At 57.9% G+C, this 25651-nt stretch overlaps 1 protein-coding gene across 3 annotated transcripts; it reads left to right on the forward strand.

The window, feature by feature from the left end:
• Positions 1 to 1168: 1168 nt before the first annotated feature.
• Positions 1169 to 20663, forward strand: MAP2K3 (mitogen-activated protein kinase kinase 3). 3 transcript variants are annotated; one of them, XM_061143692.1, is made up of 12 exons: positions 1169 to 1326; positions 10280 to 10346; positions 10622 to 10670; positions 11410 to 11523; positions 11620 to 11739; positions 12138 to 12254; positions 13137 to 13188; positions 14310 to 14437; positions 14864 to 14941; positions 16639 to 16778; positions 17839 to 17884; positions 18380 to 19391. In XM_061143692.1, exons 1-12 carry the CDS (start codon positions 1278 to 1280, stop codon positions 18461 to 18463), a joined length of 1044 nt encoding a protein of 347 aa, XP_060999675.1. In that variant the 5' UTR covers positions 1169 to 1277; the 3' UTR covers positions 18464 to 19391. The 3 variants fall into 3 exon arrangements, with proteins under 3 accessions (XP_060999675.1, XP_060999676.1, XP_060999673.1); XM_061143693.1 differs by lacking the exons at positions 1169 to 1326; positions 18380 to 19391 and adding exons at positions 2426 to 2498; positions 20520 to 20663; XM_061143690.1 differs by lacking the exon at positions 1169 to 1326 and adding an exon at positions 2426 to 2498.
• The last annotated feature ends 4988 nt before the right edge of the window (positions 20664 to 25651 follow it).

Genomic DNA, 25651 nt, shown 5'->3' on the forward strand with positions numbered 1-25651 from the left:
GTCAGTTTCCCATAGGAAGTTCACAAACACTTGCTGGGCATCTAGTGAGTGCCAGGCCCTAAGCCAGGCACTTGTGAGCTCACATTCATGAACCCATTTCAGAGAGGTTGCCCTGTCCCTGTGGCACAGGTATGTCAGCAGGCATGGAGATGCTCAGTACCCACCTCTGAGTGGCACGGTTGGCATTTGAACTTGTAACCTGCTGAGTCCATAGCTCCTGTCTTTCTGCCCACGCTCCGGGTGCAGGAGGAAATAATGATAATAAGGAGGCCTCACCTTATCTCATCGGGCCTCCTCATCACTGTGAGGGTGGGCCCTGTGGCCACCTCATCTTACAAACGGGAAGGCTTCAAGCCTTTCTAGGAGGTGGTGGAATCTGCTTCCCTCACGTGAGGCGCCTGGCAGGTGACACACTCACGCCCACGTGAAGCGAGGGACTGACCCCGTGACCTCTGCTAGACTGTTCATTCTAGTGACCTGGTCCCAGTGCCAGACTGGTGAGTGGCTCTTGAAATCCCCCAAGCTCCACGTGGGAGCAGAAGAGAGGGCTGGTCCCTCCGGAATGAATAGTCAACAAACACCTTCTGAGTGTCTGCGGAAGCCCGGGTCCCTTCCTTTCAGCAGTGCCCGGAGGCCGGGACGCGGAAACAGGCTCCGGGGTGACATGACTTGCCCAGGTCAGTCTGGCCAGGAAGTAGTCGAAGCGGGATGTGATCTCGACCCCACCAGGGGGCGGGCGCACTTTGACGCCCGCAGCACCCACCTTTCCGTTCCCCGGGCCGCAGCTGGGCGGGCCTGGGGTACCCAGGGTTTCTGGGCACTCCAGTCTGCGCGCGCTGGGCGGACCCGGGAGTGGGCTGGGCTGGCTTCCTGACCGGCAGCGGGAAGGACCCGCCCGGGCCCCGAGGGGCGGAGCCTGACGGGTTTCCCGGTGAGGGGCGGGCTTGACAGGCTGTGGGAGGAGCCGCGCCCCGGGCCAATGGAAGGTGAGGCTTGAGTTTGACGGGCAGGCCCCAGCCGGCGTTTGATAGGCAGGGGCCGGGCCCGGAGACTGGAGGGCCAATGGGCTCGCGGGGCGGGGCCTACGTCGGCGCCGTCCGGCCGGGGCCCGGCCGCACTGCCCAGTCTGGCCCAGCTGCCTGCCGCAGACACGTCCCTGTTGCCGCCCTGCCCGCCGCCCGGGCCGCCCGCCCGCCCGTAGCCATGAGCGCGCTCCACCCGGGCCGAGCCCGCCGCCCCCTGGACTAGTTCTGCCGCCGCCCCGACCCGCCCGCACCATGGAGTCTCCTGCCCCGAGCCCGCCCGCCGGCGTGCCCACGTCCAAAGGTAGGAACGCCCGGGCTGCGGACCCGACCTCTGCGCGGTCTCCCGGCCGAGCCCGCACCCGGGCAGCTTCCCTGCCCGGAACCCCTCCCTGATCGGTCTCGGGCCCAGCCCGAACTCTGGCGAAGGTTTCGTTCTGATCACCCCACACCAGGTCAGAAACCTTGCTTGGACCTCCCCATTTGGGCCTTAACTGCAGCAAGGACAGGAACGAACGCTCCCAGTCTGAGTCCCTCAGTTGGGACCCAGGTGGGATTCACTCCCATCTTGCACCCAGCCCCTTTCCACTCCTGCGTCCCAGGGCTGTATCCTGGCTGGGGTTTAACTTCCCTTCTGGGGATCTCTCTGTAAATGCCCCCTCCCAAGTGGGTGTCCTGGCTACGGTCCAGTTCAGATCCCCCCTACCTCTCCCCCAAGTCTCTCCATCCTAGTAGGCCCCACATGGCCCCATTCCTGGCCGTCCTTCAGCCCTGTCTCTGTGAGGGGGACTCTCTTGGCCTCCCACCACACCTTACTGCATGGCCTCTCTCTCCACTGGCTCCGCTCATCTGGACTTGCAGGCTTCTGTCTGCACTGGGGGAGCTCACCTCCTCTTGTGCTGGTGTCTGCAGGGTTGATTGCTACCAGGTCTGTCCCCGCTGTCTGTCTGGCAGGGCCAACTGCCAGGCGGTTGCTGCCTGTGCAATGGTCTTGCTTTTGTCTTCTCCAAGCAACCGGCCTTCTTGGAAATTTTTGTGAGGTGGCGGCTGCGGCAGCAGGATTTGTCATGCAGAGGGGGAGGACGAGACTTGGAGGGTGAAAGGGGGATTTTTTTTGGCAGGAAAAGGAAAGGATGTTTTTGGCATGTCAGAGTCTCAGAGGGCTGGACTGTGTGAGAGATTTCCAAACCGGACGCATCCGTAATGAATGGGCTGCCCCCGCCTCCCTAACCTGCTGCTTCACGCCAGTAGCAGGAGTGTCCTTATCACACCTACCTTCCGTGGACTTCAGGCGTAGGATGTGAGATAGTGAATACTAAAGAGTTCTAGGCGATTGTGGGTGATGACGATGAGAAGCGCTTAGCAGACAGTCTGACTATGTTACTGTTACCATTTTTCTTGCTGGAAAGGCCCCAGCCATGTGGGATCCAGGCCTTGCCTCTCCTGGGTTGCAGCAGCAGAGTGAGGAGGAGAAAGGTAACAGCTGCCCCTTAGGGGCCCTAATCAGGGGTTACCCCTGTCTCTCTCTAGGTGGGGCCGGGGTGGCAGCTGGATGGCTTGTGGGGTCCCAGGGAGGGTGTGGGTCCTCCTTCCCTGCTGCTGCTTCTGGTGGCTGCAGTGGCTGTGGACCCGAGTCCAGCCAGCCAGGTGGAGGGTAATTAAGTCTTAACCTAAGTGGGAGGCTGGGTCCCTGACTGCTGCCTAGCTACTGTGAGTACCCAGCAGGGACTTGCACCGCCCCGACCTCGTGGAGCTGGGGAACCGGGAAATCAGACATTTCTCTTCCCCAGCTCCAGGTGTAGGCCTAGCCTGGCCAGGCTGTGAGACCTCAGGCAGGTCCATCAACCTCTCTGGGCCACAGGGTTTTCATAGGCAGAAAGAAAAGATTGAAAGCAGTGTTTGTTTTTGAAGTCCCTTTCTGCTGTTCTAGGCAGGGGATGCCTCATTAAAATAAAAATTAAAGTTGCAGGGTTGGGAAGGGAGAGGAGTCAGGCATATGAAGAAATAAAGCACTTTGGGGAAACACTCATATGTTGTGTGACTTGAGCCCTGGTATTGTCTTCTCTGAGCCTCTCAGCAAAGAGAGGGCCAGGATGAGTTTCCAGTTTGTGGGTCTGGATAACAGATGATGTTGAGTAGGTTGGATGGAGGGTCAGGGCTCTACTCAAGGCCCAGGGACACCCTTAACCTCTTTGGGGTTTGTGGCAACACGTGGCAGGGAAGCCACAATGCCCCCCCCCCCCGTACCAGAAAATCCCAAACTTTTCCCATGTGCCATGCATTCACCCATTTATGGTTCACAGCCTCATTCACAGACAAGGAAGCTAAGGCTCAGAGGTGTCCAGCGCCTTGCCTGAGGTCACACAGCTGTGACAGGTGGAGGTGGGGTTCTAGTACTCAGTGCCCAGTGCTCCCCTGTGTCCCATTTCTGTGCTGGGTGCTTGGGCTGAGCTGGTGGCACACTTCCCCTTCCCCCATCACACCTCTGTCCGGAAGCATCTCCTTGAGCCCATGCCTGACCTGGAGGATGGCCTGAGCCAGAGATGGTGCCTTATGTGTGTACAACCCTTTACAGCTGGCACACTTTATGCTCACTGCAGTGAGGCCCATTTGACAGGTGGCAAAACTGAGGTCGGACAGGAGGAGTGGCTCGACCTAGCCCTTCCACAGTGATGTCCTCCTTCACACCTTCTTGAGGAATTTGGACCAAGCAGGGTGTGGTTGGCACCTGACCTTAGGGAGCTTTACCTCTGAGCTTCCTGCCCTGCAGGGGTGCCCTGCCCTGCCTTCCCTGCCACTGGCCTGGGGAGTTTCCAAGAGTGCATGAGGCCCCAGGCCCCATAGCCCTGATATTTTCCCAGCCCCCTTGCCCACAGGCCATCTCTGCCTGGGGTCAGAGGCTGAGAGCAGCCAGGGTCAGAGGGCAGGGGCACGTTTGGATAGCACAGTCTGGGATGCTGCCTCCAGCCACATTTGTCCTTGGGGTGCCCCCAGCTGCACTGTGAGTGCCACCCCCATGGGCACTTCCTGGTTGATCCTCCTGTGCCTCCTGCTGCCCCCTGGGCACACTGAGGCTGCAGGCGCACGGTGTCCTGGCCCTTCCTGCCATGTGGCTGCCCTCCCCTACCCGTCCTGTGCCTGGATCTTGGAAAGATTGGAAGGTGGCATCTTGGGGACTTCCCCCACCCCTGGCATGACGCACAGGAAACTGTCTATCAGCCAGCCTGTGGCTCAGGGCCTGAAGGGAGCAAAGTTCTCAGTCACTTGTGTGGGGAGAGGGCCGGGGCAGCGGGAGGCTTCCGGCGGGTGAGTCAGCGGGCACTGGGTACTGACTCACTCTTGGGGCATGCCAGCCTGCCGGCTGCAGCTTAAAGGGCCAACGCCTGGCTGCTGGTGGGTGGGAGGGGGGCTGAGTCCCCACCTCATGGGCCAGCCTCTGGTCCTGGGTTGGGCGTGGAGGCAGCCCCCTCCCTGGACCTGGTACAGGGTGGATCCAGACCCCTGCTCCTGGCCCCTCGCCCATCCCCCCAGGAACTTCCTCTTGCTCGTGGAGCTGGAGCAGGTGGTGGTGACTGCTTACCACCCTCGGCCCAGGGGCTCCTCCTGCTCAGATGTGCAGCTGGGGGCTCCAGGCTGCAGAGGAGCAGAGGTGGTGCGGGATGCCCTGAACTCCCACAGAGGTGAAGACTCTGTGGTCAGATCCCAGCCCAGCCCCTCTGCTGTAATGTTGGATGTCCACTGCCCACTGTAATGCTTTCAGTCCCCTGGCATCGCCCAGCTCTCGGATGCAAGGCCTCAGTTTCTTCACCTGCAGAATGGTTGTGGGAACCCTGCATGCTGGCAGCTGCAAGGATGTGTGTAGACAGCCTCATCCCCCTTGCTGAGTACCAGGACAGCAGAGACTGCCCTCTGCCTATGAGGAACCTCAGTGAGACAGGAAGTGGGGCAGAGCCTGGGCTCAGGGGTGGGTGGGCCTGTGTTCGAATTCTGACTCGCTCCACTACTTCCCAGCTTCCTCAAGTGCCCTCTCTGACCCTTAGTCTCCTCCTTTGTAAAGTGAGAGTAACCAACCCCCCATCTCAGAGTGGTGGCAAAGGTGGGAGATAGTGTTTGTCAAACGTCATCTGTTATTTTTTCATTGTTATGGTGGTGGCAGTTGTTTGTTGGTGGATGAACAAACAGGACGGGGACCTTGATGGTGGACTTTAAGCCCTATGACACGACTCTGGCTGCAGCTGGCACCTGCCAGGCTCTGGTCCCTACGCTGGAGCCGGGAGCTTCATGGCCTCTTGGGCCTTCTGGGGAGGGCTCGTGGGGAGCAGAGAGGATGGGATGGTTGCCTCCCCCACAGTGTGGGGTATGGGGCACCAGGAGTCAGGAGAGTGGGAGACTCCTAGGCCAGGCGCTCAGTGGGCAGAGCCCCTTCAGGGCCAGGCAGGGCACTTGCTGTGGGTATGCAGGGTTGGGTGAGGACTGTCCTGACTGGGGAGCACCCTGGCTGGAGAGAAGGAGGCGGTGGGGAAGTGATTCTTAGGGTCCAGCTTCAAGGTCTGCCACTAAGCTGATGGGGAGCAGCTGGGAGGCAGGGCCTTGGTGACCGTGGGGAACACTGTCAGTGTCTTGGGAGGGGTCACTGTTGGGCTGCAGAGGAAGAACACAGAGAGCCCATGCCGGCGGGATGGGGGAGATGGGGTGGGCCTGCCCGGAGCTCAGCTCTGCACGCTGGAGCTCATCGCCGTTAGGGACTGTACCTGCCTCCGCTCGATGGTGCCTCTCAGAGGTGCCCACAGCATTGCCCATGTGAGTCAGGCTTCTTGCCCAGATGCTTCTGTGGTTGCTTCCCCTGCAGTGGCTCTGGGGACCCCTGCCCCTTCAGAAAGGGTCACCAGACACACCCTGATGGGGACAGGTGCCTGTCATCCTCCCCCTGTCCTGAGGACCCCTCTCTGGGGTGTCACTGCAGGCTGAACTGGCAACCCAGGGGTTGTCCTGGTTTCTCTGGGAGGCTATGTCCAGTCACCCTTCTCCCCCTGGTGCCCCTCCAGGCAACCCTGAACTGTCCTGCTGCTATGTCGGGGCTGGGCCTACAGCCTCTGCTGACGCCTCCCAGCAGGTGGGCATCCATTCCTTTCACATGTTTTAATTGCACGTATATCACAGACACCAGAAGGATATATAGAATGTACCTCTGCATTTTAAGGAATAAAGAAAAGGGAATTCTGTACTCCTGACACCCAGCTAAAAAATACCTCACATTTCTGTGCCCCTGAAGCCCTTCAGTGTTACCTCTTCCTGACAACTGTCCTGACTTTTGTGCTCATCATTTCTGTACTGTTGTTTTAAATCGAGCCCTAAGGTACATGTGGTGTATTTAAGTTCACTGACTTGCAGGAGTCCTGGGCCAGTATCAACACCGTGGTCTGTGGGGCCAGCGCTGGTGTGTGGTGGGGGTGGGGAGAGGCTGGAACTGGCCAGCAGTGAGGAACTGCACCACGGGGGTGATACTGGGGCCTCCGCTGAGGAGTCAGCATGTTAACATTGTGGAAGCACTGAACATGTCTCAGCGTCTACAGCTGTTATTGCTTCAAATGAATCTCAAGTTCCCAGTGGTGCAGTGTTCCACCTGGGCAGCTGTACCACCAGCCCTGACTTCCATTGACTGCGTCATTGTGTAGCTTCCAGGGTTTGTCTTAAGCTTTTCACAAGCGAGTGGTGTAAGGGGACAAGTGAAGGGCCTCAGGTGTGCAGGAGTTTGGGTGCCATCAGGGAGTGGAAAGGGACACACTTTGAGCCCGGTGTCTGGGGGCCAGCAGCAGAAGCTCAGTCCTAGCCAAAGGCCCTGAGCCAGACAGCCCTGGGCCCACAGTTGAGCATGTGCCCTGCCGGCACAGCCTGCAGCCCCAGAGCCCGGTCTCCACTCACTCCACACCCGCCTTGGCTCTTGTGCAACCCTGTCGCCAAAAGCAGGGCTCTCTCTGCGACAAGTTCAGATCCCACCTTTGTGCCTTACAGGCTGGGTGGTCCTGGGTAAGTCCTTCCACTCTCTCTGAGCCTCAGTGTCCTCATTCATACAGTGGGGACGAAAGAAGCACCTGCCTGTCGAGTTGTCAGGCAGAGCACTTAGAGCAATGACCAGCCTGCATGGAGCTCTGTCCCCACCTCTGTACCTCCAGCCCAGGCCTGCTCAGGACCTGATTGGGCACCCGGAGCCTGCCCCTAGCACGGGGGGTGTGCCAACTGCCCAGCCATGACCTCAGTGTGGAGTGAAATCATCCTGTTTTACAGACAAGGCAACATGGCTGGTTGTCAGGGGTGGGGGCCTCACTCCAACGCCCTCTTGCCCATGACAGCAGCAGCCTGCCACTCACACGCAGGCCCTTCTTGTCTCCTCTAGGTGCCATGATGCCCCTGGAGGAGGAGCTGTTCGCTTCACCTCACTCAGGGAAACTAGGGCTCTCCACCCCACGGAGCCTCCACGGCTAGGCCTGCACCTGCCATGGTGCCCCCAGTGCTGAGCCCACAGGGAGCACCAGGCTGGGCCGGGCCACTCAGCCCGGCAGCCCTGGCCCCCCCCCACCCCAGTGGCGAGGTGGCCACTTGGCCACACGCTGGCTCCCTAAGCCCTGGGACCCCGCCTCCCTTGGGCCCCCACCTCCTGAGGCCTCTCATCTGCAGAGTCCATGGGAGGGCACCAAGCCATCCAACTCACAGCCTCCGTCCCCTCAGCGCTGAGTAGGCAGGCCCTGCGGCCAGGTCTGAAGACATTCGGCAACTTGGGGTGCTGCTGGCATCGGCGGGGTAGAGGTGCTGCCCCAGAAGCCAGGATGGTCTAGCCCAGGACGCCCAGCCCCCACAGATGAAGGGGGCCTGGGGGCCTTCTGAGGAGAGGCTCCAGGTGTCTGCCCACCCATCCCAGGCAGATGCTGGACCCCTTCCCAGAGGTGGGTGGTTCACCCTGCTCTAAGTACAGCTGGGCCTGGGCCTTGTCTCCCCAGGGGCACTGATGCTCCTGTCATCACTAGACAGCAGTGCCGGCCCCCCCACTGCTGGGCCCAAGCTCGTGGGCCCATCTGGATTCACAGATGAGACACTGAGGCTGTACGGCAGGGTGTGCTGAAGGCTCGATCCAAACCCGGTCCAGAGGCGGCTTCAGGAGGGTGTGCTAGAGGCTTGATCCAAACCCGGTCCAGAGGTGGCTTCAGGAGGGTGTGCAGTCTGTGGCAAGGGGTGCAGGCCTTGGGCGGGGGGCTGGAGGATGCACTGGGCTGCAGGAGAGGTGTGTGGTCACTGTTTCTGCTCTGGGTGGTCTAGTTCCAGGGCTGCCCAGTGCTTGCGATGCCCATTCTTCTTCAGCACCAACTGCAGGCCGGGCACCAGGCCACATACCCAGCTGGCCGAAAGGCGGGGACACTACTGCTTGGAAAGGTGACCCCTCTTCGGTCCCCAGGAGGTGTGGGGTGAGGAGGCATTGCCTTGGGGCTCAGGCCCATCCAGCACCCTGGGGAGGGGAGCGGGCTTCCTGGGGCCCTTGGTGTTGGCAAACTTCAAACAGCAAAGGCACAAACTATGCAGGTGTGGACAGAGTGGGCCTGGCCAGAGCTAGCCCTGCCTGTGCCTCAGGTGTCCTGTCCAGGGGCCTGGGCCTGCTCCCGGGAAGGCTGGACCCTCTGGTCCCCTCTCACCTCATGCCCTCTTAGCTGGAGCTGGGGACGGGGCTCCTCCCGGATGGGGAATCTGAGGCCCAGAGAAGTGAAGGCTGCCTGGGGCCGTGGGCAGGGGTGAGATGAGGCCTTGGGTCCAGCTTCAGGCCTGAGTCCGCCCTGCCTTGACCCTGTAGGCCTGCTGGGCTTACCTCCCCCGCTAGCCCCCCACCCCTCCCACCTCCCGCCAGCCAGGAGTGAGCTGGGGTGAATTGCTAATGGCGTCAGGTGTGACTGTGGGTCCACCTGAAAGTGTCCTCACGTGTCTCTACCTGGGCCTGCACACAGGGTGTCTGTACACGGGGCTCCTGCACACACGGGGCCTGCACACAGGGGTCCTGCACACACGGGGCCTGCACATGGGGCTCCAGCACACCCGGGGCTCCTGCACACATGGGGCCTGCACATAGGGGGCCTGTTCACAGGTGCCTGCACACATGGGGCCTGCACACGGGGCTCCTGCACACACAGGGCCTGCACACGGGGGACCTGCACACACGGGGCCTGCACACAGGGGGCCTGCACACACGGGGCCTGCACACTGGGGACCTGCACACATGGGGCCTGCACACGGGGGGCCTGCACACATGGGGCCTGCACACAGGGGGCCTGCACACACGGGGCCTGCACACTGGGGACCTGCACACATGGGGCCCGCACACGGGGGGCCTGCACACACGGGGCCTGCACACAGGGGGCCTGCACACGGGGGACCTGCACACGGGGGCCTGCACACACGGGGCCTGCACATAGGGGGCCTGCACACACGGGGCCTGCTCACAGGGGGCCTGGACACACAGGGTCTGCACACGGGGCTCCTGCACACAGGGGGCCTGCTCACAGGGGGCCTGCACACACGGGGCCTGCACACGGGGCTCCTGCACACAAGGGGCCTGGTTACGGGATGCCTGCACACACGGGGCCTGCACACAGGGTCCTGGCCCACGGGCTTGGCTGTGGGTGATGCCTGTCAGACAAAGCCCCACTTGCTGGGTGGCTTCAATACTGGACTTCCTGTCTGGTGGCTGGAGCCCATCCAGGTGTCACAGGGCTGGTCCTGCTATGGCCACAGATGATCGTCTTCCTCCCTGATGCATGTCTTGTCTCTGTGTCCAAGCTTCTCGTTTTTAAGGAGCCTGTTGTGTTGGATCAGGGCTCCACTTTGTGACCTCACTGTGACTTGGTCATTTCTGTAAATCTCAAGTAGGATCATGCTCAGAGGTACTGGGTTTTGGGACTTCAGCTTTCACTCTTTAGGCCTGGAAGCTCAGGGGCCTCATGGCGGCCGGGGAGCAGGTGCATCTTCCTTGGGGGTGCTGTCTTTTCTCAGACGACCGTCGAGTGACTGTTTGAGGATGACTGGCGGGGCTTAGACCCTCTAGCCTGGGCTGGACATGTCCTCCAGGTGCCTGGAGGCCTTGGGGTCCCATCCCAGCACTGACCACACTGGCCTTTGGCGTCTGTGTCTGTGCTGGGTCCTTGGGGCCTGTCCCTCTCTGTCCCTGGGGAGGTTGGTTGACAAGTGATTGACTGCATGCTCCCTTCTCTCCCTCTTAGGAAAGTCCAGGAGGAAAAAGGATTTACGAATCTCCTGCACGTCCAAGCCGCCAGCGCCCAGCCCCACGTGAGTTGACCTCAGTTCCTCTGGCGCTGCTTGGAAGGCCTCCTGCAGGGGCCAGTGTGGGGGCCAGGCTGCCTGTGTGGGCAGCATCTCCTCTAAGCAGCTGCGGGTGCTGTGTGCCTTGCACATCCTCTTGGAGCCCTCCTTGCCCATCTGAGGGCGTGTCCATGTGACAGGCCATGTGCTGCCCCGCAGATGCTTGGTGACTGTGCGGGAGGCGGGGACCCCCTTGAGAGGGCAGAGCTCTCTGGGGCTCACGCCTTCGCTCTCCCCTGCAGGCTCCCCCGGAACCTGGACTCCCGGGCCTTCATCACCATTGGAGACAGGGTAGGTGTCAACAGACCCTGGAAGGTGTCTGTGGGTGGAGACAGAGTTGCGCTGTGGAGGGGGGCTGGCTCCCTGATGCTGACCAGGTGGCCCATCTGGTGGCTACCTCCTGTGCCCTGGGGAGCTAGAGTCATGGTGCTGAGTATGCAGATCCCTTGCTCTGCCCAAAGGGCCTGCATTTCACTGGCACCTCCCGACCCCAGTGGTTCCCTTGGGAAGCAGGCTGGGAGGCCGTGTGCTGCCCACAGGACATGCTGAGGGGTCTTGTTCATCCACCTGCTTGCTTCCTCTGGCAGCAGGTCAAGAGGGAGGGTGGGCGACCAGGGCCCCACTGCTCCCTGGGAGGCAAGGCCTTTCTTTTGTCCTGTCTGTGTCCCCAGAGCCTGAAACAGGGACTTAAACCGTAGGTGATGAATGAGTGAGTCTGGCCACCTGAGAGGGTGGGGCGAGAGGAAAAGGGCATCTCTCTAGGGCCCAGCACCTCTGGGAGAGTTTCCCAGGCTGATGTGCTGACACCCTGCAGCAGCCTTTGTATGTAGGTGCTGTGCCTGTTTTAGAGAAGGTGAGGGGACGCTCAGAGAGGTTACGTGACTTACCCCAGGACACACAGCAGAAGTGGCTGGTGCAAGACTTGAGCACAGGTCTGACTGGCTGGTGATTCTCTTTTTCTGCTGCCCCAGCATCTCCACTGGTGCCTGACTTGGCTCCCCCGAACCCTCTCTCCTTTCTGTCCCCTAAGAACTTTGAGGTGGAGGCGGATGACCTGGTGACCATTTCAGAGCTGGGCCGAGGTGCCTATGGGGTGGTCGAGAAGGTGCGGCATGCCCAGAGCGGCACCATCATGGCCGTGAAGGTGAGCAGTGTCCCCGACCCAGGGCTGTCAAAACTGGGAGCACCTGGGGCTGCACCCCTGCCACCCAGGCTCTGACCGCAGCACCTACCCCTGCAGCGCATCCGGGCCACTGTGAACTCTCAGGAGCAGAAGCGCCTGCTCATGGACCTGGATGTCAACATGCGCACGGTGGACTGCTTCTACACCGTCACCTTCTACGGGGCCCTCTTTAGAGAGGTGAGGAGACACAGCCAGCTTCCCCACTGGCCGAGTCAGCTGGCAGGAAGCCCAGGAGCTTGGGGTTACCACAGGGAATGCTGCACCCAGCCTTCTCAGGAGGCTGTCCTGGATGGGGGTGGTGAAGGGACCCATCGGCTAGGGTCAGAGCTGGGATGAGCCATGGAAGTAGGAGTCTGGTTGGGGAGAGCCGAGGTGACAGCGGGGGGAGGCTGCCATGTGGACCCAGCAGCGCCTGCGAGCCTTGTGGGGGAGGGGCTGGGAGGTCAGGGAACCCCTGAGGGCTGAGGGGTGGAGGTGTGTCAGGGGCTGGCTGGCTCCAGGGAGATGGGCATGGGAGGATGCCAGGCTAGGTAGCCCTGGGCAGATGTGGCTGAGCTGTGGCTGTCCACCTGCAGGGAGATGTGTGGATCTGCATGGAGCTCATGGACACGTCCCTGGACAAGTTCTATCGGAAGGTGCTAGACAAGGGCATGACGATCCCAGAAGACATTCTTGGGGAGATCGCTGTGTCTGTAAGTGGGGTTGGGGGGGTCCCAATGGTAGTGTCTTGGGCAGAGCTGGGCCCCCTGTGTGGCCTCCAGCTGTGGCCCTGCAGCTGGGCAGCTGCCCTTGGAAGCCCCAGGTGCCCCCACCCTGGACCGGAGCCTTCCTGCTCAGGAGATCCCAGGGTCCTGGAGCCGCACAGATTTAGCAGAGCCAGGATCTCTGGGCCTTCCTGTGCATCTCTTGAGTTTCGAGGCCACAGAAAAGGACTTAGTGTTCACAGCTTCCTTATCCTGAAGATGCTCGGAGGCAGCTCACAGAGGCACGCGGTCAGGGGAGAAAACCATGGGTCTGTCTCTTGAGCTTGCATGTCCTAGGGCAGGTGGCTCCCTGGGTCTGAGCACCCAGCAGCCAAAGCAGAAGGAGAGTGGGGTCTGTGTACCTGTGGTCCTTATCCCTGACCGTAGCTGCGAACACGTAAACATACCCCCCAGGGTGTTGAGTCAGAATCTTCGGGGTGATTCCTGTGGGGAGTGGCTCTGGGCATGTAGCCCAGTGACTGCTGTTGGGGGGCGGGGTGGATGCAAGGAGGCTGCAGAAGGGCTAGATTCTACCCAGGAGTCTGGTGGAGGCAGGGACAGCACTCTGGGGCTTCATAAGTCAGACTCCGCAGGGTCTTGGTCACAGCAGCTGAGACCCTGGCCCTTTCAGAGCAGTGTAGGAACCGGGTATGTCAGCATCAGGGTGGCCAGGACATCACAGCAAAGGCTGGGATGTTGGCGGGAGCCTCAGGTGGTGAGGGGCTGGGTGTGATCTGGGAGAGGGTGACAGACAGCCCTGGGTGGGGAGTCTTATGACTGTGTCACTGTTGATGTGACCTATCTCTCCCTACTTCCTATCCCAAACACCAGATCGTGAGGGCCCTGGAACACCTGCACAGCAAGCTGTCCGTGATCCACAGAGGTCAGTGCCCGGGTGGGCTGGTGGGGAGGGGCCTGGCCTCACACACATGTTCCCGCAGTCCTGCTGGGCCTGCAATGCCAAAGCTCTGGGAGGCGATAGGCTGTGATGTGCCTGTTGGGTCCAGGCCACTGTCCACTCCTCTCAGCCATTCCAGTCAGCCCCCAGGCCCAGTCCTAGTTTTGTTCCCTGGTGCTCAGAGCACGGACAGGGTGGACCTCCATCCTGGGAAAGCTGGCCCATCTTGTCTTGACGTGTTGTTTATGTGTTGAGGAGCATGTAGGTGGGGTGTGTACTGCTGCATGAATCTGATCATCGTTTACACTGGGTCACCCCCACCCTCCCCTCCCCTTCTTGCCTTGTCACGCCCCAGCACCCGACTCCACTGATTTTCCCACAGGGGTTGGTTTTGCTTGTTCTCAGCCTCCCAATTGGGCCGATGATTCTGAGACTCAGTGAGGCTGTGTGTGTCCTGCCCGTCCCCTCCCTCTGTGTTCTGAGGGGTCTGCTTTTCCACACGGAGTTCATTAGGCTAAGCCCCTTTGACCACTCAATGGTCCCCAGGCCACTGCTCTCGGCTGATTGTCCTGGAACCTTTGGTCGTCTCTCTGTGCATCTGCAGAAGTCCTCATAAAAGGCAGGAGGGATGCACATGTATCCTGTGCATGTGCTTGCTGGATGGTCCCGCTGTGCCCTCTAGCTCACTCCCTGTCCACTCCGTGCCCGCTCCGTGTCCACCGTGAGTCCTGGGGCTCAGCGTCTTCCTACAGACCTGCCTCCTGTGTCTGAGCTGCTGCCTTGTGCTTCCTGGCCAAGACCACCTACCCCTCAGGGTGGATATTGGCTGGTTTACAGTGCTCACACTGTTAGTGATGGGTTCCCTGCATCTGGGTGGACCCCAGAGCCAGAGGTTGCACTGGTAAGTGGAGGCTGAGTCCCAACTGTGAAGCTGCAAAGACATGGTCCTGGGTGAAGCCCTGGAGCCAGCTTCTCTCCCCACCTGTAGCCAGCTTCTCTCCCCACCTGTAGCTGGAGGCCGGGGCTCCTGACTGTGGCTACCAGCTCTGACCTGGGCATTCGGGGCCAACAACCAGGAGCTGAAAGGCATGTCCTACCTCTGGCAGATGTGAAGCCGTCCAACGTCCTTATCAACAAGGAGGGCCACGTGAAGATGTGTGACTTTGGGATCAGTGGTTACTTGGTGGATTCCGTGGCCAAGACAATGGACGCTGGCTGTAAACCCTACATGGCCGTAAGTGGTTCCCAGGCCACGCCCATAGGAAGCAGCCAGGCTCGGGCACTCGGCCGTGTCCTCCTGCTCCATCACGAATGAGGCCTCCCCAGACGCTGAATTTCCTGCTAGAGGGAGTCTCCTGCTCAACCCTCTCCACCCCTTTCTGACTGACCCCACAGTGTCCATTTGGATGATAAGTTTCACCTCGGGGGTGGCTGGTGGGGCCTGCGGGAGTTGCCGGTGCCCCAAGGTGGGAGCCCCACGTGTGGCAGCTGGGTGGCAAGACTTAGGCTTCCACCTGAAGACCCTGGCCCTCACTGGCCTCAGCTTCCACATTTGCTCTGGGGGAGGTAGGATGGGTGGGCACTGGCCCCTAAGTTTTGTGGGGGACAACCAGACCCAGCTGAGGGGGCCTGGGTGACCCTGCTCTGACTTCTCTTCCAGCCCGAGAGAATCAACCCAGAACTGAACCAGAAAGGCTACAATGTCAAGTCAGATGTCTGGAGCCTCGGCATCACCATGGTACCGCCTGGGGCGCCCTTGCTGGTCGGGTGGAGCATGGGTGGGGGCTGTGCCAGGTCTGTGAGCTTCTGGGGGCCTGCCAGATAGTCTAGCCCGGACAGAAGGGTTGGTTGGCTTCACGATGTGAGAAGAGACAGTGCCATCAAAGATTATGGTGTCCTTAGTGGAGCGTCTGCAGGTGCCTCACGTCCTGCCTGGGTTAGGGCCGCGTTATTCTGCTCCCGTCTGTGATGACTTGCCTGTCGGACTTCCTCAGGGCTCGTGGTGCTCACTGAGAATGCACAGCCAGCCCCAGAGCAGCTGGCTCCTTGTGCACGAGGGCTTCACGACAGTGGCGAGGCTCAGCCCTGCCCTGCTCGTTCTTGCTGCTTCTCCACCTTTACTCCCACAGATAATGTCATACCATATGTCTCTGTGCCCAGAGGCTGCGTATGTTTTCGTTTTTCATTTTTTGAGCTCTTTTAGAAAAAAATTACCAGAAGAGGAATGACTCGATCCAAGGTTTGGACACTTCTCTGTTTTCGTCCTTACAAACTCTGGTGGCCGCTGCAGCCCAGGCAGGGGCCTCACTCCTGTGTGCTGGAGTCAGTGGAAACTCTAGGAAAGAAAGGAGGCTGTCTTTGTCCTATGAAAATTCAGGGTCATAGCCATACCCGCCACACTGCGCCACCTCCAACGGTGGCCGTGTTTGTGTCTTGGCTGGAAGGGAGCTTGGAGCCTCATGAGAAGGTGCTTTCTGAGCACAACTAGTGACCTATTTGGGTGCGTCTGCTTGAGTTGAGGTCTCTCCTGTTTATTACGATGATCGCTTGTCAGGGAGGTGGACCTGAGTTTTCATGTCAGCGGTCAAAATTGGAAGCAGAGTTTGTTGTGAGCCAGCCGGTCTTTCCTACAAATGACTCCTGCAGGCGAGGCATGGGGCACAGGGAGATCTGTGTCCAGTAGAAGCGATGAGGCTATGGCAGCCTGTGTCCAGGGAGTCGGGAGAAACAGTGACAAGATCAGAGTGGGAAGGCTTCCTGGAGGGGAAGCACTGGAGACAGGCTTCCCAGGTGTTGGTGGCTGGGTGGTGGGGGCTTTGTGGAGGAGGAAGAGCTGCAGACTTCGTTTCCTAGTGGAGCCTGCTGGATTGCTGTACACTCCAGAAGATGAACCTCTCAATCTCATTCCTCCTGCAAGCTCATGAGAATAATTTCATTTCACGCTTGCCTTTTCAGTAATAATAACAGCCCACATAAATGGCAACAGACGCTAAGGAGTTGCTGAGACATTAGGGAGGAGGGAGTGGCCTGTGGGGAACTTCGAAGCTGATCACTCTTCTAAGGCACTTTGCTGACAGCGGCCTTAGGGGGAGCACCCCAGGCTGCCAGCCCTCTGATTTTTCCAGGTTAGCTGGAACCTGGGTTTTAATGCAAAACCTTCTGAATTCAGATTGTTTGAAAACCTGATAGCCAAGCCAGTCAAAACTCAGGGTTGAATTTGTCCCATGAGCTGTCGTCTTCGCTGGCTAGGAGAGAAGAACTAACTCCTCTGTCCCCTTGGCTCTCATCTTTGGACTGATGTCACCTGTCGGCCCCTTGACCAGCCTCACAGTGCAGCTCAGATGCTGGACCAGGACCAGGCAGGATCTTTGAAGGCTTTGCTTCCGTGTGCAGAGTGTGGGTGCCTCTGACCCGGTGCTGCTATCTCCACTGCAGATTGAGATGGCCATTCTGCGATTTCCGTACGAGTCCTGGGGCACCCCCTTCCAGCAGCTGAAGCAGGTGGTAGAGGAGCCGTCCCCCCAGCTCCCAGCTGACCGTTTCTCCCCTGAGTTTGTGGACTTCACCGCACAGTGGTGAGTCTCAGCCCTGCTCAGACCTGAGGGCCTCCCTGGGCCCAGTCAGTACCCCTCCCTGCCCTGGCTAGATCCTCCCTGGCCATCCTCCCTGGGTCCGGTCTCTTTTTTTTTAGCAGATAAACCGCCAAAACAGCATCAAAATACTAGGCAGAAATAGTTATAGTATAAGGATAATTTGACAAACTATGGTCCTGGGAGGAGTTTTTAATACAGTTCCTCTAGAAATGGACAGATCACATAGATCAAAAAAGAAAATGAAGAGCATATGGAAGATTTAAATGCATAGTAAATTTGCTTTTGTTGATGTTTAGAACTTTGTATCACATTAAAGAATGCCCACAAGATCCTTATAAAGATTAATTATGTTTGAGATTACAGAGGAAATAAAGGAAAAGGCAGGAGGTAAAGTCATATAGGCCACATTCTCTGACTGTAATTAGATGGAACAGGAAATACATAACTATGGAGAAAAAAGCTACAAGGAAATTAAAAGTAAATTCTTCTAATATACTCTTGGTTTATAAGAGAGATCTAAGAAATAAAATTATAAAGTAATGAGAAGTAAAGACAGTGAGAGTATAACATACCAACAGCTATGTGCTGTGGCCAGACGCTCAGGGGAGAATTCAGAGCCTTTCTTTCTTTCACTGGAAAATAAGAAAGTCTGAAAACAAGTGCGCCTGGCAGACAGTCATTCTCTCCCAGGACCCATGGTAAAGAATTTCCACTCTCAATTAAGGACACCAAGCATATGATGGTAAATGGTAGCATTTTAGTATTGGGATCATTGGAAATCTCCTAGGTCACTATAGAGATAAGAAAGCTCACACTCCAGGAGGCAAAGAAACTTGGTCCAGTCTCTGTGGTAGGCACCATGGATCCCACTCTGCCCTTGGAAGCCCCCAGGACAGTTCAGCCCTTTCTTTCCTGAGCCTCAGGAGCATGTGTGTCCCCTTGCTGCTTGGGCAGGGCCAAGCCCAGCCTGACTTGACTGGCCTGGATGGGCTGGACTCGCTTCCCTGCCATCCTGGCCCCAGCCTACCCTGTTCTCTCCTAGCCTGAGAAAGAACCCCGCGGAACGCATGAGCTACCTGGAGCTGATGGTGAGTATGGGTGGGGCTCTCTGGGAGAGGGCTGCCTCTATGCACAGCAGTGGGCAGCTCCTCTGGCTTGCCTCTGCATTCAAAATTCTTTGAGGAACTTTGTCGCTCATTGGCTCATTCACTCGTGTACTCTGGCTCCCTCTTTCACCCTTCATGCCAGGCCTTTAGAGTGAGGCAGAGGGCCAGCAGGGCAGGTGGGCCATTTTATTTGGAGGCATCAGGAGGTTTTGCAGGGGACGTGGGCCTCGAAGGATGAATGAGGATCTCCTTGCCGATGGAGAGGGCACTCCATGTGGAAGGCCCATTGTGGGCAGAGTCCTGGCGTGTGCGGGCAAGAGCAAGTTGAGGGCAGCAGTGAGAGAGCTGAGGAGGAAGCCTGAACACTCTCTATCTGGAGGGCCTCCGGGGGCAGAGGTGTTGGAAGGGTCAGGGTGCGGGTTAGGACTAGGAGTTGGTTGGTTGCCCCTCCAAGGTGACTGCCTTCTGTACCCTCAGGAGCACCCTTTCTTCACCTCGCACAAAACCAAGAAGACTGATATCGCTGCCTTCGTGAAGGAGATCCTGGGAGAGGACTCGTAGGGGCAGGGCTTGGACCTGCTCCAACCCTCTGTTGGGGCAGTGCTTGCCCACACCCATAAGCTACTGCCGCCCTGGCCTTGGGCGCCCAAGAGGAATCCAGGGGGCTGCTCCTGCCTGACAGGCAAGGTCCCAAGTGCCAAAGAACCAGACCACCGGGGACCCCCAGTGCCTCTGCCCCTGCTGCTCCAAGGACCCCAAGACTCTGGACTTGGAGGGGCCTGATGCCCCTCACAGAGAAGGCAACCCTGCCTTGTGCAGGCCACTGCCTTGGCCCAGCCCTGGACGCCACCCAAGTTGTATATTTTTTTATCTCTCGACTGAATGGACTTTGCACACTTGGCCTAGGCTGGCCACACCTCTGTCCCGGCATTGGTGGGGGGACCCAGCATGGGGATGAGCCACGTGAATTCCCTGGAGCCCCCACAAGGCAGGTGCCAGAGCCGCCGAGGCCTTCACCCCAGCACTGGCAGACGGGGCTCTAAGGGCACTGGGGTTACCTCACCCTTGCCTGCCGCCTCTAGGGGTGTTGTTTCACCTTTATTTTTTTAATTTATCTTCCTGATTTTTTCTTCCGCTTTGTGGGTTTGGCTGGTTTTTCTTGCATGGTTTGGAGCCGATCATTTTTTTTGTCACCTGCTAGGGGACCAGCAGGCTAAGACCTGCCCTCTCTGCTCAGGCTGGGGTCTTGGGAGATGGGCCTAAGTCTCTGCTCAGAGAGGTGCTAGGTGAGCCACCAAGCTCATTCTCCTTGGGGACCGGCTCGACAGGGGCTGTGGATTTGCTTTTGGTGTTGTTTAAAAAAATATATATATATAAAATATTTTTTTTTTTTTGGAAGAAAGGACTGCCTGTCTAGGGTCCTGTCCCTGATGGGTTGGGGCAGTTGGCTGATTGCTGTTTTAATAAAAAAAAAAAAAGTGGGGCAAAAGGTTGTGTGACTGTGTCAGAGCTGTGAGCCCCCACTGCTGCTCAGTGGTGGTGGTGGCTCTGAGGGGCAGGGACAGGTGGCATGGTCAGGGGAGCCTCTGACCTTCCAGGGCTGTGCACTTCCACATGCGAGGACACAAGGCTGCCTCGGGCCTGTGACGAGGCTCCAGGCCCTTGCTGGACACTGGACAGAGTGGAGACTTGGGCCTAGTCCCCTGGGGGCATTGACAAGTGCATTGTCTGGTGCAGCACCTGGGCTGGGCAGTCACCTCACTGAGGGTAATTTCATTGTCCCCAGCTCACAGATGAGTCCAGAGAGGTGAAGTAACTTGTCCAGAGCCACACAGCTTATGATTGGAGAACTAGGCTCTGGGACAGAGGCAGTGGGGCAGCTGGAGGACGGCACCCTTGGCAGGGCTCTGACTCTGTGATCCTTGAGGCCTGGGCTGAAACCCTATTCCTTCAGACTGAAGTAGAAGGGAATTTATTTGCTCACATAAGCAGAAGTGTGCCTGGCCTCAGGCACCATGAGATCCGGGAGCCAGGTTAACCTCCTGTGGAACTTAAATCACCTTACTTGTTTCCTCTGTCTCGGTTTTGTACTGCCACACGGGGCCATGTCAGGACTCAGTAGCTGCTACCAGCTTAGCAAAGTGGTCCAGAACTGCTGAAGCCCCAGGACTGGCTCTTCTCAGCTGGGAAGGGTCACAGGCTCATCCTCATGCCCATCTTGGGCAGCAAGGATCCTGCTCAGGAGAGTTCTCTGGCCTGCACTCCAAGATCTGAAAGCAGGGCCTTGCTGGCCCTCTAGGGGAAATGGCATGTTCCCACAGGAGACACGGATGCTCCCGGGGTCCCTCTTTCCTCTGCCTCTGTCCACCAGTCCTCCCATCCTCAGTTCAGCCAGAGGCGGAGTGTGACTTTCATGCCCAAGGTGGCCTCAGCCTGGGACAGCCTCTGCTGGTAGTTCTCCTGGATGCAGCATTTAACAGCCTCAAGGTCTATCTGGGCGGGGAGGCCGTTCTCACCTTGAGGGGGTCTTTGTGACTGTACCCTGTGCCTGGAACGCCCCTTCCCACCTTCTGCGGGTCCCTGCTTACCAGCTCCTGATTCCTCTGTCACTTCCCAGGGAGACCAGCCTGCGCATGGCCCCATCGATGTTCTAATCTGGGCTAATTAGACCCGCCACTATCGAGTGCTCAGTGCCGGAAGCTGTGGCGCGGGGAGCGCTCCACCTGTGATCAGTGGAAACACTGATGAATGAACACGTGAGAAAAGACTGAGGGCGTGGTCCTGCAGGTGCGCCCGTGGATACCTGCATAGACGGATCGGCCAGAGTGCGAATGTGGCTCTGTACGCGGCCTCCCCCCCACAACAAGCGCGCGCGCACGCACGCACGCACGCGTGTCCTCCGCGCGCGCGCAGGTCCAGCGGACCCGAGCCCCGGGCACAGCCCGGGGTGCTCCTCCCTCCGCAGCCACTAGGCGGCGCGGCACAGCCCCGGCTTCTACCCCTCGGCCCCGGAGCGCCCGAGCGCCCGTCCTCCACGCGGAGGCCGGGAGGGGTGCCCCCTGTTCTGGGTTCACAGCGCTCTTGTTCAGTCGCTCAGTCATGTCCGACCTTTGGCGACCCCATGGACTGCAGCGCGCCAGGCTCCCCTGTCCTCCACTGCGCTCTACAGCTGGTAAATCATCTGCAATCTCCAAAGGACTTTGCCGTTTACAGAGCCCAGAGCTGTTCACAAAACACAGCTTACAAAGTAATAATTGACCGGTAACAAGGCCCTCCGCAGGGTTGCAAAGCGCTTTTTACCCAGCAAGTGGTTCACAGTTTCCCAAGCAAAGTTCCTAGATTCCTCCTCACGTTGGTGTGAACATGGTTGTTTACAGGTTCGGGTACTATGGAGGGGACCCTGCAGTCTTTACAAAGGGCGTCCAGGTATCTACCTGGGAGAAGCCTGCGGGCAGGTCACTGACATTCACAAAGCACGTGGCGGTTTATTCAGCCATGAGCACCCCAGGTGGAGGCTCCCTCCACTGTCCATGAGGGTGGGGGTCATGGGCATAGGGACCAGAAGGGGTGGGCAAGCCTTCCCAGACCTGGGGTGAATGAGGCTCTCTGGATTGACAGACAGACGGTGGAGCCACACGAACTGTCTGCTTCAGGTGCAGCAGTGAGAGCCTCCTCACCGGGCAGCATGGAAAGCCAGCATCCGGGCCTGGCTGGGAGCAAGAGGTGGCCCCCGCGGGAGGATTTGGTGACATCCTTTCTGGAGGCGAGGGAAGGCAGCTTCTCCTTAGACATCAGCTTGGCCTCTTCTCAGAGCCCTGCTGTGGCTCCCACCTCCTCCAGTCTGTGCCTCCCGGTGGCCCACGCCAGCCAGCCCCCACACCCCGTACTTCTCCTTGCTCCCTGTGCTTCAGCCATGCAGTGCTCAGACCTGCCTCAGGGCCTTTGTACTTGCTGTTCTCTGTGCCCGGAACGTGCCACTCTGCCCTGTCAGTCCTCCTGGCTGGCCTAGGCTGTCTCTGCTCACCCCAGAGATGCCATCCGCTCAGAGCCGGCTCCCTGACCACCTTGTCGCTGTGTCCCCTTGGCCTGCTGTGTTTTCTTCACACTCTTGCCTGCTGAGCAGCTCTCCAACTACTCTGGAAGTTGTCTTGCCAGCTGGGTCTGTCTTGCTCAGAGCCTGGCACGGAAGAGGGCCAGGCAATGACAGAGGGAAGAGGCAGGTGCAGGGAAGCTGCCCTCTGGTGCCAGAACGATGCCAGAACCAATGCAGTGGGGCCCAGAGAGCCAGGCTCTGCCAGGTCTGTGCCACGACTTGGGGGTGGGCTGGAGACTACCCTTCTATTTCTTTGGGGCTGTGGGTCCCGGGAGGGATCTTAGAATCTAGGCCACCCCTGGTTGTACTGACTGGGGACTCAGAGAAGGGAAGCGATGGGCTCACAGTCACACAGGGAGCAACACCAGGGCTGGGATCTTGGTCAGGTCTGGGGACAGGGCTGCCTGCATCACTGCAGTTGTCAGCACAGTGGTCCCGGGGCAGTGAGTAAGGTTTATCCTTCTCCCACCCCCTCCAGTTTTTAAGCCTGTCAGGATGGCTCTGGCTCAGGAAAAAGGGAAGGGGCCAGCATGTGGCTCCTGCCATCAGCCCTGCATTCGCTGTGTCCTTGAGTGCTTTGTGGGTAAGGGGTCATCTCCTCTCCCAGCAGGGACTTAAGAGCATCTGGCCAAACCTCTGTCCAGTGCGGGGATCCCTCCCTAGTCACACCCTCGCCAGGGGCTGAGACCTCTGCTTGCACACCTCCGCTGATGGGCAGCTCGGTCTCATTCAGACGTGCTTCTTGGAGGGATCTCAGATTCTTCTTGTCCTGGTTCCACGCCCTGAGACTTGTGATGCCAGAGCCTCATGTGTAGACTCTGGCACACGCTAAATGTTCATTTCTTTGCCTCTTGTGAAAGCCGTTTTGAATACTTTTGGAAACCAGGTGGGAGGGTCTATATATACATCAGCTGTGCTATGTTTATCGCAGCTCGTTTATCTTCAGGTCCTGGGCGGTCAGGTTCTCCTGGAGATCACAAAGCCTCAGCAAGGGTCCAGGCTTGCCTGAGGCCCTTCAGACAGTGAGCTCAGTAACCCAGGAGTCCTGTCCACCCCCTAGTCTGAGCGAGCCACCTGCCAAGCTGGGTTTAGCTGCTTTCATCCCCTCCAGCCTTGCAGACGTCGTGGGCTGCTCTGTTTCTGTCCTGGACTGGCTTAGTGGCAGGACTTGGATGGGGAGATTCTTGGGAGGCAGCAGCAGCTGCCATATCTGGTTGGGGATGTTCCAGCCCAAGTTCTTCTTTTCCTGGCTCCCAAACCCTCTATGGCTCCCTGTTGCCCATAGGATTCAGGGAAAGGAGGCCCAGCACCATGTTTCTACAGCAGAGCCTTGTCTGGATTATTCTCTGCAGGGTTTGGCACATGGAAGGTATCACCTGAGCACCTACTGTGTGCCAGCAACGTTCTAGGACTGGAGCTATAGGTGGACCTAGACAGACCTGGCTCGCCCTCCTTGAGGTCAGAGGGCATCAGACGGAGCGTAAGCAAGCTTATAAAAGAAGCTTAAAGCAGCATTTCCCACTCTCTTCCCATTGTCATTCTCTAAGGAGAAGCATCAAATTATTGAATCATTTAAATTAATTAAACTTAATGGCAATTAAGTAACTCACTTTAATTAAGTAAATTATTTAATTTCTCTCTGATGAGAGATGCAATACTAATGAAAAAGGTTTTGTCATATGGGGCCACAAATAATTGTAACATCTATTTTTTCTGTCCTCCAAGAACCAATTTTTGCCTCCCTTGAAAATGTATGGTTTAGTTTAGAGGATTATAATCTGTACTCAGTGGAGTGAAAAGGGGACACGTGAGGGGGGACCCTCACTGAGTGCCTGTTATGGGGGGCAGCCCACAGCCTCAGAATACTCCACCTGACAGGGTAGGCAGCAGCAGGAGGCCTGTCAGTCTCATAGGTGAGGAATGGAAAGAGCATGCCAGGGACAGCCTGTGCAAAGACCCTGGAGCCAGAGGGGGAAGAACAACAGTAATGAGAGAAGCACCTTTCTGAAGTGTTCTCATGCCTTTTTGCCCTCAAAGCTCTGCTCCAAGCTTCCCACCCTCAGCTCTTGGTTCAGATACACTGAGTTTGACTCTGTCACCCTGCACAGTGACCTTGAAGATGTCATAGCATCTCTCAGACTCAGTTTCCTCTTTGCAAATTGACTAGTAATGCTGATCTTACAGGATTGCAGGTGGCTTCCAGGAAATGCTGGAGAGCACAAGGCCCATCATGATCCTGGCACACAGTAGGTATGCAGTTAATGCTCTTGGGCCGGGCCCAGAGCATGAATTATGGGTCTCAGGCATGGTATTCAGTGACTCCAAATTCATTTTCCGTCTCACAGGTGCCTTTAAAACAAAGCCTTATTATTTGTGGTACCACAGGATGCATGTCTGTGGCTGAGATGGGCTTGCCTTTTATTTTTTTTTTTAATTTTTAATTATTTATTTATTGGTCATGCTGGGTCTTCGTTGCTGTACGCGGGCTTTCTCTAGTTGCGGTGAGCGGGGACTGCTCTTCTGGGCTTCTCATGGCGGTGACTTCTCTCATTGCAGAGCACCGATTCTAGGCCCACGGGCCTCAGGAGTTGTACCACACAGGCTTTGGTTGCTCTGTGGCATGTGGAATCTTTCCGGCCCAGGGATTGAACCTGTATGCCCTGTGTTGGGAGGCAGATTCTTATCCACTGTACCACCAGGGAAGTCCTGGGCTTGACTTTTAAACCTTGGTCTCAAGGTCTGCCCTTGGAACTGTAAGATTTCACAGGCTGCTAAGACAGGTGGGGATGGGCTTATGCATCTCGGGGTGCTGGGGGCTCTGACTGGAGCCAGGGCAGAGCCTAACTAGTGTCTGACCCTCTGTCGGAGCTGACTGGCCCCCTCTGTCTATGGGCAAGTCATGACTTTTCTCAAGGCTCAGACTTGTGTGTTGTGAAATGGATTGGTCAGGCTGCTCCCTGTGTGATCGCAGTGGTCTCAGTGAGGAAAGCTTTGGGGAGGAGGGCAGTACTCGGGTGCAGGGCCTGGGGGCCAGGATGACAAATGCTGTTGCTCCTTTCCTTTCTTGCTCATTTTAGTCTTTCCTCCAGGAATTCCCTTCAGAGTTCTTGGTTGTAAGTGACACAAAGTGACTGTCCACTATAAGTAAAGGGGGGCATTTCTTGGATCAATCTCAGGGCTTACAGAGTAGACAAGAGAACTTTTAGGTACCAAAGGGGCTACAAGGGCCTGGGCATCAAGGCCAATATTGTCAGGACTGTGTTGTCATCATTGCCCCAGATAATAAGCTTCAAAGTCCCAGGCAAGAGTGGTCTACTGACCAGACCAAAGTCTGGTCCTTTCAGCTTCTGAAGTGGGAAATCGAACCCTGCCCACGGGGGACTCGACACAGAGGGACTCGACACAGAGGGACTCCTCCCCACTAAGAAGGGGTTTGGGTACTGAACAGTCAACCCCATCCTAAAACATATATTCCCTACACCCTCTTTTTGCTGGTGAATTCCTACTCCTACTCATCCCTCAAAAGTCACTTCCACAGGTATTGGTCATCTCTTTTGCAGGGCTCCCCCAGCTCCCTGCTTCCCTCCATCCATCCAGCCCCATGTCCCTGTCCGAGTCAGCGCCCCGCCCCGCCCCGCCCGAGCGCCCGCCCCACC

Source organism: Dama dama, chromosome 5 (assembly GCF_033118175.1).
Source record: "Dama dama isolate Ldn47 chromosome 5, ASM3311817v1, whole genome shotgun sequence".
Lineage (NCBI taxonomy): Eukaryota > Metazoa > Chordata > Mammalia > Artiodactyla > Cervidae > Dama > Dama dama.